Source organism: Molossus molossus, unplaced genomic scaffold (genome assembly GCF_014108415.1).
Source record: "Molossus molossus isolate mMolMol1 unplaced genomic scaffold, mMolMol1.p scaffold_m16_p_8, whole genome shotgun sequence".
NCBI classification, from domain to species: domain Eukaryota; kingdom Metazoa; phylum Chordata; class Mammalia; order Chiroptera; family Molossidae; genus Molossus; species Molossus molossus.
The window spans coordinates 21,011,350-21,026,213 of record NW_023425402.1 but is presented as its reverse complement, the minus strand read 5'-3'; the positions used below and the strand labels follow the sequence as shown (position 1 = coordinate 21,026,213).

Genomic DNA, 14,864 nt, shown 5'->3' with positions numbered 1-14,864 from the left:
ATCTCAAAGAGGAGAATTTTTAACATTTTGGAAAGTTAGGGCTCTGGGTGTCTACCTTAAAGGAACCCCATGCCACCTTGGTCTAACTACTATCGCCATTCCTGGGAATTGGGTCTGCAGGGTCTCCCGCAGATTTCAGTCCATTTTCCCCTCACTCCCAGGTGGAGTTGTGCTGTCTGCTGTGTTCGCTACAGCAAGACACATTTTTTTTAGTGGGACACAGTAAATTATAAATAACAAATAAACCTGCCTCCTGTCATTTTGATGGAAAGAGTAGCTTTCTAGGCTGTGAGTCGCGAGGAGGGTAGCACCCCGACATGTCACTACCACAGAAAATGGGAAGTAGATCACATCTTAGCTTTGCCTGGAGATATTCAATCTGCTGAAAGTGAGCCACAGTTCTTAAGGTACCCTATCAGCCACACTATTAGCTGTAATTCAAGTGCATTGGGAAGCAGATCTTGACTAAATAAAATAGTAGCATGAGGTGATGTTACTAACTAGAGTGTTCTCCATGCCCATTTAGTCATACCCTCTCTTTCCCATCCAACACTGCGAAAACTGGAAAATCAGACTTTGCCAATGGACTGTTTTCAAAGTTAGATGTGACAGTCTTCCTTTACAAATCATTGTTCTCTTAAGCTTATAGCTTCTATCAAAATTAAAGTTACCATTGTCAGGAGGAAATTATGAAAGAGATATACTCCATGCTAACATTGTTACCCAGATTATTAGAATAATAGGTATAGAATCTCTTTAATATGTGAGTGTACAGTACAGAACTTCACATGATTCTTAATGTCACTTTAAAAATGAATTAGCATTGTTTTTCCTCCAAAAAGAAAAAAGCAAAACAAAAACTCACTAATAGTCTGGGAATAGCCTGAGACCCTGGTTCTTAAAGCTTCCTAGCTATCAGAATCAACGTCAGATCTGCAAATAACAGATGCCCGAGTGTAACCCTAGACCTATTGAATCGTTAAAGGGGTTCTTAAGATTTTTAGAAAGCTCCAAGAGAAAGTCCACTGTGAAGCCAGGTTCAAGGGCTGTACTTGTAACGTATAGAGTCTCTTTCAAGGTCGGGCAATCTATTGATGATGGCAGGGGTGAGGAGGGGGGTGAGTGGAGGTGGAAGAGGGCATAGAGGGGATAAATGGTGATGGAAGAAAAAAAAAAGAGAAAAGAAAAAGAAAGTCTTTTGAGGCTACCCTAATAAATGTACAGTAAAAACAAAAATACAGTCCTGGCCAGTTTGGCTCAGCAGCTGAGCATCAGCCTGTGGACCGGAGAGTCCTGCATTCGGTTCCCTCTAGGGGCACATACCGCCAAAATAAATAAATAAAAGAAAATAAAAACAAAAATACACACATTTAAGTTCAGTCTACATTAGGAGAATTCAGCCTGGGTTTTCACTGGAAATATTTAAACCATGTTTAAACCTTTTGTTTAAAAGGAAATGCAGCAGGTCCTTGAACAACATTGTTTTATTATAACCTTGATGAGATGCTGTAGGAACTTAACTCTTATTTGTATCAATTAACCTATGGTACAATTGGTTCATTATCCACCAATTTACTGAAGGTTTCAGAATCTATCAATGATGTTAGTGAGACCTTAATGTAACTTAAGACATGGAAGAGAATGAAGTCGGATACTTATCTTACACCATATATAAAAATTAACTCAAAATGGAACAAAGACCTAAACATAAGACCTAAAACTATCACACTCTTATAGGAAAACATTGTAGGCCAAAAGCTTCATGACACTGGATTTAGGAGGATTTCCTGGATATGACACAGCAAGAACAGGCAACAAAAGTAAAAATAGGCAAATTGAACCATATAAAAAACATCTGTGCATCAAAGGACACAACCAATGGGATAAAAAGGAAACCTATGCAATGGGAGAAAATATTTTCAAATCATATGTCTATTATGGGGTTAATGTCCAGAATATATAAAGAAGTCCTAAAACTCAAAAACAACAAAAAGCAAATAAACAGACTGAAAAAAATGGGCCAAGGACATGACTGGACATTTCTCCAAAGATGACGCAGAATGGCCAGCAAGCATACGAAGAAATGCTTAACCTCATTAAGCACTAGGGTAATTCACATCAACACTGTAATGGAATATTACCTCCCACTTATTAGGACAGATGCTACCAGAAAAACAACAACAAAAAAGTAAATAACAAATGATGGCCAGGATGTAGAAGAATTAAATAAAATCTTGGGCACTGTTGAATATGATTCAGTCTTGGAAGAAAATTTAACACGTGCTGCAACATAGATAAACCTTGAGGACATTGTGCAAGGTGAAATGAGCCAGTGACAAAAAGACAAATACTGTATAATTCTACTTATATGAGGCATCTAAAGTAGCCAAATTCATAGGGACAGAAGGAGAATTGTTACTGCAGGGGCTGGGGGAAGTGGGAATTGGGGAGTTGTTATTTAATGGTTATAGTTTCTGATTTGCAAAATTAAAAAAAAGCCTGGAGGATGGTTACATGACAATGTGAATATATTCAATACTCCTTAACTGGCCACTTTGAAATAGTCAGGATAATAAATTTTATGTTATTTTCCCCCCACTATTTAAAAAAGATATAATTTAGAATAATTGCTATAAAATAAATTTTAGTTAAGTGACTTCTATCGTTATCTGCCTCCCATTATAAAATCAAAAGATTTCATCAACATAAATAATCTGGAGTGTAGTTAAAGAAAAATAAACTAAAAATATGGCAAACATTAAAGAACATAATAAATGGAATTCATAGCTTTCTGATAACAAAATACGCAACATATAAATAACACCAAAATTTTATAGATCATACCTTTATAAGTAGATACCTCATGCAATGTTAAATATTTTAAGATATGGTTATATTTTCCAAATGGTTGTGATTGAAAATCTGCAGCCACAGATAATCTTGAAAGTTTTATACCCAAAATATAATCTCTCTCTCCCTCTCTCTCTGTTTTTTCAAACTGAGAATTGGGGGAGCAATTTACCATATATTTCGCTCTTCTTTGGGAGACACCAGACTAGCTTCTCTGGGTAATACCAGACTACCTTGTTACCATACTCTGCATGGGGATGTAAATAACAGCATTTAAAGCTCGTTTAGCATTTAGCTAAAGTTAGAAGTAGCCCAGCCAGTGTGGCTCACTAGTTGAGCGTCAACCCATACACCAAGAGGTCACCAGTTTGATTCCTGAGAAATCGGTCAGGGCATGTGCCCAGGTTGTGGGGGTGTTGGAGGGGTGCCGGAGGCAGCCAATTGATGCTTCTATCTCTCTCTCCCTCTCTCTCTAAAATCAATGAAGAAAATATAAAAATAAAGTTAGAAGCAAATTTTTTTTGTAAAGGGTTCTGTGGCATTAAGTTCACAAATGACTAAAGTATCCACACATTAGCGAATTATGCCTATACTGAACAAATAAATGATTTGACTATTTATTTCACACTGTAGCTGATATGAGATTTATTCACTGATGCTATATTTTATTTTGAGCTCACTGTTAGCTGAACATTGAAGCATCTATAGTTAAAAATAACCCAGCAGACACAACATAGAGATCCAGTTTTCTGTATTTGAACAATAAGTTTCTCCTTAGAGTATTTTGTAACTTAAGCATCCTTAAATTCAGCATTGAATTTGTATACAAGTTAAGTTCTGACTTAACCTTCTGTAAAAACTATAGATTTTTAAAATATGTACACAAATAAAAATATGGAAAATATCTGTACAGAGACAATAGTGGAGCAATCTATTCCTTTTAAACGTGGATTAGTGGTGGAGTAAGCAATGCATCCTTTATAGGAATGATTACTGTATATTCATTTTCTCATTTTTAGCTCATTACCATCATACAATGGAGGGGTTCTCATTCCACTTACAGCCAAGGAAAGAGAGGCTTGAAAAGAGTGTACAAGTTACCCCAAACAATCCAGCTCAAATGTGTAAGGGTCTAAATTTGAAGCTGATTCTCCAGAGGCTTTCATTCTACATGTCTTGGCAATATATTTTCATCTGGTTTCAAAACACTTACTTCACTCACCCGACTGAGTCATAGGAGAAAAGCCCTGTGAACTACAGCCTACATGTTGTGCATTTTTGGAAGGTAAATCCTAAATTTAGCTTTCAGCTACATGACTATTACATCTTGAGGAGCTTTTGATATTATGAGAAATAAAATACACCGTGTAAATGTTTCTGATGCTGTAGATAAAATTCCAACTTATTGGAGTACCCATTTTTTTTAATTACAATGGAGTATTTTTCTCAATGGTATTATAATCATTGAGAAGTATTAAACATATATTAAAATGTAATGTATTTTACTCTTTCCTTAGCATTGTTTATAAACTAAAGAATACTAATAAAAAGAGAATAAACATTTTTATGTTGATGAGAAATATTATGTAGGCCTAGCATTCTAAAATTTTAAATTGGAAGGTCCCTGAATAGTAATATATTTCTTTTCCACATTGCATCCAGGGCATAAATTACCTAGAAAAAATATTCCATTATTTTCCAAACCCTCTCAAAAATAAAATGCAAAATATGCTTTTAATAATATATTCCAGGCCCTTTAAATATGTTTGTATGGACTAACCTAAGAACCACTTGCAGTTTCTAGTTGCATAGAAAGTATACTCCTAGATAGTCAGTCTATAATATCCTGTTAATTTCTGTTATATCATCTGTTCATTCAACAATTTACCTAATCAAGATAAAAAACTGTTTAAAAGATTTCAGACTCCTGATCCAAAAGTGTGATTATTTGAAATAACAGTGTCCACTTTCACAGTCACAAGTTCTTGATAATCACACAAAGGTATCAAATCTTATCAACATGGTTCGTGCATTAGGTTTTTTACAATTTTATTTTAGATGCTTGGAATCTCAAAAACTTTAGTCAGTCACCATATACAGATATCTTACATCTCTAAGTGGAATTGTGATATGAACACAGAAATGCCCGGGTTAGCAAAGGCAGTTTGAACCATTTAAAAAGACAGTCTGAGCAGATAAGAAGCCCAGTCTTACCTGAAGTGTGTTAAGTGTCTCTGGATGTCCAGGTCCAGGATTGGAGTCGGTCTGGAGGATCCTAGGGGTGATCTGTCTTGACTCAAGAGGTCTTGGAATTCTTTACAAATTTGTCTAAAATGAAAGGTTCAAAGTTGAAGTTGAACTCTTCAAAGGGGGTTTTAATGTCATCTGTGGTATTTTATCAAAGTTTGTTTTCTCTTTCACAAGAGGAGGAGATAAAATTTCATAAAGCCACCTGTGAAGTTCTATCCGAAACATGCAGGTGAGGTTCACATGGCAATGCTGCTCTTGACATAGTTTTGATTATGAACCTTTCCAGGGGCATGGATAAAACCAAGATTAACTTGAAGGTGAGTATTCAGAGGTTAACCTCAGGATAAGGAAACACCTATGTGAAGGGACCATGATTAATAATTATTTTTTAAAATTAAAATGTGGTAAATGTAAGGGACTTCCGGTCAAGATGGCGGCGTAGGGAAACGCAGTATCGCGTTCTGCCACAACCACATCCAAGTTACAACAAAACTACAGAACAACCATCATCCAAAATCGCCTGAAATCAAGCTGAATGAAAGTCCTACAACTACGTAATTAAAAAAAAAAAAAAGCAGCTACATCCAGACCGGTAGGAGGGGCGGCGGCGCGAGGGGTGGCGGCAGCGGCGGCGGACGGGCTGGTCCCACACCCAAGTGTGGCGGATAAAAATCAGGAGGCTCCCGTGGCTGGGAAGGTCCTTCCTGAGGACTGAGGGGTCCCCATCCCACACCAGGTGCCCCGCTCAGGTTTCCAGTGCCAGGAAGAGAATCCCCATAACTTCTGGCTGGAAAAACCAGCAGAAACTGAGGCTCAGGGAAGCTGACCTGGCTGGAGCCACAGGCAGCTCCCTAAAGGGCCCACGCACGGACTTATCGGACTCTCTCCCTCTAAGCTCGGAGGGGAGGCAGCTCGAGGGGCACCAGAGACATACAGAAAAGAACTGAGCTGTTTGGCACTGGAGCGAGGGCTGGAGAGGGAGCTTTCTCGGGGACAAACGTGCTGTAAGAGGCCTTTGTTCCTTTGGTGAGCCCTTCCCTGGAGCAGCAGACAGAAGCCATATCTGGGACTCCAGCAACCTGGCTCACACTGGTAGCCCCACCCTGCTGACTCCCTGAGGCCCCGCCCCGCCCCGCCCCACACAACTTTCAAGCCCACCTAAGCTGTTGCTACTTGCTTAACCATAGGATTGGCCTGTCTTGGATCCCGCTTCAGGTTTTTCCTAAATTCTTTCAAACAAGCAGCATCGGGTCTCAGCGAGCCCCATACCTCTCATTAAGTAATACACAGAAACAAACACAGAGAGGCAGCCAAAATGAGGATACAAAGAAACAGGTCCCAAATGAAAGAACAGAACAAAACCCCAAGAAAAGAACTAAGTGAAATGGAGATAAGCACCCTAACAGATGCTGAGTTCAAAATACTGCTTATAAGGATGCTCAATGAACTCAGTGAGGGCCTCAAGAGCATAAAAAAGTACCAGTCAGAAACGATCGCTGCACAGTTAGAAACGAAGGAGGCTTTAACTGAAATAAAGAATAATTTACATAGCTTCAATAATAGAGTACGTAAATCCAAGGAGCAAACCATCGATTTGGAATATATAGAAGCAAAAAACGCCCAACCAGAACAGCAAAAAGAAAAAAGAATCCAAAAAAATGAGGATAGTGTAAGGAGCCTCTGGGACAACTTCAAGCGTGCCAACATTCGCATCTTGGGGGTGCCGGAAGGAGAAGAGAGAGAACAAGAAATCGAAAACCTGTTTGAAACAATAATGGCAGAAAACTTTCCTAACTTGGTGAAGGAAACAGACATACAAGTCCAGGAAGCACAGAGAGTCCCAAACAAGATGAACCCCAAGAGGCCTACACCAAGACACATCATCATCAAAATGCAAAAGGTTCAAGACAAAGAGAGAATCCTAAAAGCAGCAAGAGAAAGGCAGCTAGTTACCTACAAGGGAGTTCCCATTAGGCTGTCAGCTGATTTCTCAAAAGAAACTTTGCAGGCCAGAAGGGAGTGGCAAGAAATATTCAGAGTGATGAAAACCAAGAACCTACAACCAAAATTACTCTATCCTGCAAAGCTGTCATTTAGAATCGATGGACATATAAAAACTTTCCCAGACAAGAAAAAGTTAAAGGAGTTCATCACTACCAAACCGTTATTATATGAAATGATGAAGGGTCTTTTTAAAGAAAAAGATAAAATGTATGAACAAACAAAATGGCAATGAATACATATCTATCAACAATGGAATCTACAAACAAAATGAACAGGAAGAACAGGAACATTCTCATAGATACAGAGAACATTTTGTTGGTTGCCAGTTGGGAAAGGGGTTGGGGGAATGGATGAAAAAGGTGAAGGGAGTAAGAAGCACAAATTCATTCCTAGACTGACAAACCTCAAAGGGAAAGGGGTTGGGGGGGTGGGAAGAAATAAACCAAAGAACTTATATGCATAACCAATGGACACGGACAATAGTTTGGGAAAAGGTGGGAGGGGGGCGGGAGTGGGGAGGAGGGGGTCAATGGGGGAAAAATGTGGAACATCTGTAATGCATTTTACATCCAACAATAAAGATGTGGAAAAAATAAAAAATAAAAAAAAAAAAATAAAAAAATAAAAAAATTAAAATGTGATGTTGGGGTGATATCATATCTATAAAGAAGTTTAAATCAAGTTACAGGCTTATTCCAGAGCCATGATTCAAGTAAACTTTGAAAAATCCCCTTTCTCCAATATTTCATTATAGTTCAGACACATAGGGAATACATTTGTATTTTAATATTTGATGTAATTACAAAAGCACAATGTTGTCCACTCGCCTCCCAAAAATGATTGTCATGCTCCACATAAGAGCATTTTCTTGCTGCTTTTCTTACTTTAAATTATTATGATTTATGATCATTGGTCGCAGTTTTAATTGCCACATCACCATGGATGATGTACAACAGTAAAGGCTGTGTAATACATAGTCCAAAGGATATATTCTAAAAAAGTAACTGACACCACAGAAATACAAAGGATTGTTAACAAATATTATGAACAATTATACGGCAACAAATTTGAAAATCTAAGTGAAATGGACAAATTTCTAGAAACACATAGTCCCCCAAAACTGAACCAGGAAGAGACAGAAAACTTGAACAGACCAATAACAACAAAAGAAACTGAAGATGTAATCAAGACTTTCTCAGCAAACAAAAGCCCAGGCCCGGATGGCTTTACGGGGGAATTTTACAGAACATTCAAAGAAGAACTAATACCCATTCTCCTCAAACTATTTCAAAAAATTCAAGAAGAAGGAAGACTTCCAAACTTGTTTTATGAGGCCAGCATAATTCTAATTCCCAAACCAGAAATAGACACTACAAAGAAAGAAAACTACAGACCAAATATCCTTGATGAACATAGATGTCAAAATCTATTCCTTTTAATTAATATTTGACAAAAGTGGCAAGCGCATACAGTGGAGTAAGGACAGCCTCTTTAATAAATGGTGTTGGGAAAATTGGACAGCTACATGCATAAAAATGAAACTAGACCATTAACTTACACCATACACAAGAATAAACTCAAAATGGAAAAGAGACTTAAATGTGACTCATGAATCCATAAAAATGCTAGAAGAAAATGTAGGAAACAAAATTTCAGACATCATATGCAGCAGAATTTTCACTGATACATCACCTAAAGTAAGAGAAACAAAGGAGAAAATGAACACATAGGACTACATCATAAAAAGCTTCTGCACAGCAAAAGAAACAATCACCAAAATGGAAAGGCAACCTACTGTATGGGAGAGCATAATTGCCAATGATATATCAGATAAGGGGTTAATTTCCAATACATTTAGAGTGCTTATACAACTCAACAAAAGGAAGACAAAGAACCCAATTTCAAAATGGGCAGAGGAACTAAATAGACACCTCTCCAAACAGAACATACAAATGGCTAAGAGACATATGAAGAAATGTTCAACATCACTAATCATCAGAGAGATGCAAATTAAAACAACAATAAAGTATCACCTCACACCTGTCAGAATGGCCACCATCAACAAATCATCAAACAAGTGTTGGCGAGGGTGTGGAGAAAAGGAGACTCTAGTACACTGCTGGTGGGAATGCAGACTGGTGCAGCCACTGTGGAAAACACTATGGTGATACCTCAAAAAATTAAAAATTTAACTGCCATTCGACCTAGTGATCCCACTTCTAGGAATATACCTAAGAAGCCCGAGCCATGAATCAGAAATAATATATGTACCCCCATGTTCGTAGAAGCACTATTTACAATAGCTAAGATCTGGAAATAGCCCAAATGTCCATCAGTAGACGAATGGATAAAAAAGCTGTGGTACACATACACAGTGGAGTACTATGCAGCTGAAAGAAAGATCTCTTATTTTTTGAGACGACATGGAGGGACCTAGAAAGTATTACCCTAAGGGAAACAAGCCAAACAGAGAAAGACAAGTATCATACAATCTCACTTATTTGTGGAATATAATGAATATAACAATTTAAGGAATGGGATAGTTCCAGAGATGTGGAAGTAGGGTACAGACTGACAATCCCCAGAAGAGGGGGTGGTGGAAGACAGATAACCACAGAACTTATATGCATGTATGCATGACCAATGGATATGGACAACAAAGCTGGGGTCGAGGAGGGAGAAGGAGGGGGAATCAGTGGGGGAAAAAGGAGAAACATCTGTAACAAAAATTAATTAATTAATTAAAAAAATAAAGAAGCAAAACATAAAGAAACAGTTTTTCAAACAACAACAAAATACTAGATTAATACAGTAGCTAAAGTGTGAAGTAAAGGACTCCTCAGGAGTTGCTGAAAATAACATATCTTCTAAAGTGAGGCTACTCCATATTCAAGGGATAATAGGTCAGTGATTAGGTTTACTTGTCTGAATTCACAAAAGCCAGTCAAAATATTAGCATGTATCCCTGACTATAATGATCAATGTAGCCAAAGAAAAGTATTGAAGGGTTCATTTATTCTAAGTGAATGTCATTCCATGGACCCAGCCTCTAATTCCTCTCTAAAGCATTTTTGTCATTAACAAATATCTACTAAAAAAAAAAAAAAGGACAAAATGTCTTAAGCACACATAAATTATCACTGAGTTAAAATCAGTGGAGTCTTGTTTATTATTATATGCTGAAAATGTATTGAATTCTTTCAAAGATCACTTGTGGGGTTTCTTTTCTTTTCTTTTTTTTCATGAACAATGAGCCTCAGGCTTATTGCCAGTGTTTAAATATTGCTTCAATTCACAGAATTTGCCTTGTTTGTGTTGAACACAGGTGAAAGTAAAGAGGATCATGGGCAGAGGAAAAACGAGTGAACCTGGTAAGTCCTTATCTGCTCTAAAGAAAACAAGATCCTCCATATCCCTCTGCTGACATTTGGTTGAGTCTCTGAGATCTCGGAAGCTAAGCAGGACCAGGCTTGGTTAGTACTTGGATGGGAGATATAGCATTTAAATGCTTGGTTTTCACAACGGCATGTGTGTATTTTCACTGAGAATATTTGATCTCAACTTCTCACTTTTTCTGTTCTGAGTTAGACTCAGTTGGCTGACTTTCAGGTATACAACCCATTTTTTTAAAAAGTTATTATTATTATTATTAATTTATTTTTGTTACAAATGTTTCTCCTTTTCTTTCCCATTGACACCCTTCTCCCCATCCCCCCAACCCGGTCTCCATCTTTGTTGTCCATGTCTATTGATTATGTGTACATGATTATAAGATCTGTGGTTTATCTCTTCCTTTTTACCCCACCCCCTCTTCTGAAGGTTGTCAGTCTGTACCCTACTTCCATGTCTCTGGGTCTACCCTGTTCCTCAGACTGTTATGTTCATTATATTCCACAAATAAGTGAGATCATGTGATATTTGTCTTTCTCTGCTTGGCTTGTTTCACTTAGGATAATATTCTCCAGGTTTCTCTATTTCATCTCAAAGGATAACAGATCTTTCTTTCTTACAGCTGCATAGTACTCCATTGTGTATATGTACCACCACTTTTTTATCCATTCGTCTACTGATGGACACTTGGGCTGTTTCCAGATCTTAGCTATTGTAAATAGTGCTGCTATGAACATGGGGGTACATATATTCTTTCTGATTGGTGTTTCAGGCTTCTTAGGGTAATATTCCTAGAAGTGGGATCACTGGGTCAAATAGCAATTCAATTTTTAATTTTTTGAGGTAACACCATAGTGTTTTTCACAGTGGCTGCACCAGTTTGCATTCCCATCAGGAGTGTACTAGAGTCCCCTTTTCTCCACACTTTTGCTGTCACTTGTCTGATGATTTGTTGATGGTGGCCATTCTGACAGGTGTGAGGTGATACCTCATTGTACAACCCATTTGTAATAGATAAACAGCAACTCAAGTGTTTGATGGCATCATGATGACATTTGTGGGAATCACTACCTGTTGTGCTTTCTGTCATTTAATAGTTGGCTCTATTATCTTTGTTTTCAGGAAACTGCTAACTAAAAATGTAAATACAGACTGATGCCATCATTTTTCAGACTATCAAAGTGAATTATTATCTGGTAAACCATCAATATGACCCATTATTATAAAAAAATATTGGAGCTTCTTAAATACATGGGTTTTTACATTTTTTTCTATTAGATTAAAATATATAAAAAAAATTAAATGAAGGTTGAGACATTGCTTTAATTATTGTATTATGATAAGAGACTTATTTGGATAACTAAGTAAACTAACTTACTGGTTAGCAAATTAACCTCTTTACTGTATTAACAATACAGCAAGTTACAATTAACTTAAAGCTGATGAAGAAGTGAGGAAGAGGCAAAGTGTGGAAAAATTTAATTTATGCTAAGCACTTCAATGACACCACATATAAAGCTATATCAGGAGGAGTTTCAGAATTCTCAATCTTTGATATTTGATTCTGATGCTTAACTCACTGAGTTAGGGAAGCTTCTAGACTTTAAAACAGATGACAATTTTGTAGATATTTTTGAGGCAAGTCTCATCTCATTATGACACAAAGTTATTATGTTTATGCTTAGTTTGATTCTTATTAAGATTTATGAAGCTACAATAAGAAATATTCTTATTTCTTCAAACAAAATGTCACATTATCAACTATGCAACACAAGATGACCTTTGATGAATCATAAATTCTAACTTTATCACTTATGTCATTGTCCTGAAGGACATGAATTTTAGCTGATGGCTGAACTGAAAGTTCTTGATTTCCCCTTTTGATGATTAATAGGATGGTAACACTCAATTAAAACTTGCTGACTATTCTGCTTTACCTTTATGTAGATCAAATATTAATCATATTTAGTTCTAAATTTAATGAAGAGGTTAAAAGTGTGTCCATAAATCAAATAAATGTTTTATCCAGTATATTTTAGCTTTCAAAACTTGTTAGCTTTCAAAACTTGTCTCGGTTTCTCTCTCTCCTCATAAATAACTACCTAATTACACCAAAGTATGTTGGTCAACAAAGCACTAGAAAGAAAGAGGAATTAGGAAACTAATAGCTCTTAATCAATGGGCCTTCATACAATTATATACTTGGCAATATAATCAACACAACTGAATCTGTTATTCATAGAGATTAAAAAGAACATGTAAGCCAATCTGTTGATGCAGATCAGCATTTGGATCTCTCATTCAAAGAATTCTGAATTTTGTACATACTTTTTGACACAGTTGTCACAATCTTGTGAATCAAGGTGAACTGTGAGAATGTAATGGATATCCATATAGGCTGCTTAATTTCAACTCTGAGTATTTTCATTGAAAATGGACAATGCTGTACCATCAGAAAATTAGAAACCACTCAGAACACATGTTGGATCCATTGGTAAGTTGCAGAAAAGGCATGTTATTCCTACACATGCCTTACTTTATCTACTTATATTGATGACTGCTGCTGGTACTATGTATGTTGGCTATGACTGCATAGTCTCTGAATCTTAATTATTGTTTCACATTATCTAATAATAAGACAGAATGGATATAAATAACTAAAAAGACAAAAAAATTTATAAAGGCACTCTCCTAATTCCTATATGTTTATGGCCTATATACTTCATGTAAAATAAGGTCATTAAAACTAATGAACTCAATTTCTGCTTGATATTTAATGGTCTACAAAATGTTCAGCGATGGGCAGAAGAATAAATGAAAATTATAAGTTTTCACAAGATTTTATGAAATCAAAGCTCAAAATACCACCTAAAGTAATATACATGACTTAGATCCCAGGTAAAAAGAAAATAGGACTCCTTAGTTGAATCTACCACTCTACAATAGATGTCTCAGCATAAGTTTGATAAATATGGAAATACTTCTTTTATTTCCCTCCAGTTCTTCTAACATTTATTTCTGGGAAAACAAAACCTCAGCATCAGTTTGAATACACTGACTCCCAAACACTTAACCAGAGTGATGGGAGCTCCTGATAAAATGGACTTGTGTTTGGATACTAACAGTGGCTATGGTGATAATGGAGAACAGTTATAAAACCATTCTTGGGGGAAGGAGGACTGGAACCAGGATTTCTCTGGTTTAGGGGGTGAAAGATTGAGAATATGCACAATGAAACCACAACCAAGTAACTTCGAGCTTGAAAATATGAAGGTGTTTTCTCTTGGGTAATTTGTATTTTGGAATAATTGTATCCTTCAGCTGTATCACATGGGTATGCATATTGGGAGATCCATATAACACAATCCACATGACCCTGCAAGCTAGAACAATATTATGCTTGGAGAACACCTGGGGGGTACTACCTAACTTCTAGCACTGTGTATTTATCTTGATCTATAAAAAGTCTTCATATTCTCCTGAGATTATATTAAGGATCCAAACTAATTACATGTATTTTTAGTTCTCGAGAAACTGAAATATGACTGATAAAGACCCTTCTGAGTCAAGATACTATTTGGAAGAGGGAACAAGTAGAAGCAAAATAGTAGTGGAGAATCCCTCTGCCCATCCCCAGGAGATAAACTGTTCAAAATGTCCAGGTGTAGGTCTTTCCACTGGTTAAGTGTTCAGGAGCTTTCATAACACAAATTTTATCCCCTCAATTTTTTTGTTGTTGTTCAGAAAGAGTGGGAGGGGGAGAGAGAGAGAGAAACATGGATGTGAAAGGGACACATCGAGTGGCTGCCACCCACACGACCCAACCAGGGCTGAGGACAAACTGCAACCGAGGTACGTGCCCTTAGTGGGAACCAAACCCGGGTCTCCCTGGACTGCAGGCCGATGCTCTAACTGCTGAGCCAAACTGGCCAGGGCTTATCCCCCAAATTTTAAACCCCAATGTTATGCCTGCCTTATAATTTTGTTTTTCTAACTCTTGGTCTTCATTCTTTCTGCAATAGCTTTCCCCTTTATCTCCTTGTTTTGTATGTTTTCTTCTTCTTTTGCCACTGCCTATGCTTTCCTGCTCTTTAGGGAAAGCTAGGAGAAGTTCCTGCACTCTCAGAAGAGCAAGAAAAAGTATACCCAAACCCACTGGGTCACAGCCACAGGCAGCACAACTCTCAAATAGAGGATCCAAGTGTCTTGGCAAGCCTGGTAGGTGCTGGGTGTCCCATATAAGCCCTGGACTTTGTAGAAAGGCCTATTTGACACTGGAAGTTCGTGAAAGAAGGAATATATATGTCTGGTTTTATGCATTTTTAGCCAGTTCAAATTCTAGCCAACATCTTATAGTCATTCTTTCATCA

At 37.2% G+C, this 14,864-nt stretch overlaps 1 protein-coding gene across 1 annotated transcript in view; it reads right to left on the bottom strand.

Annotated features, from left to right (window-relative positions):
* Nucleotides 1–14,864, bottom strand: part of TFAP2D (transcription factor AP-2 delta) — a 62,843-nt gene that overhangs the window by 14,060 nt on the left and 33,919 nt on the right. The window contains exon 7 of the mRNA XM_036249197.1: nt 5,065–5,178. Coding sequence (XP_036105090.1) covers nt 5,065–5,178 — 114 coding nt within the window. The remainder of the gene's footprint in view (nt 1–5,064; nt 5,179–14,864) is intronic.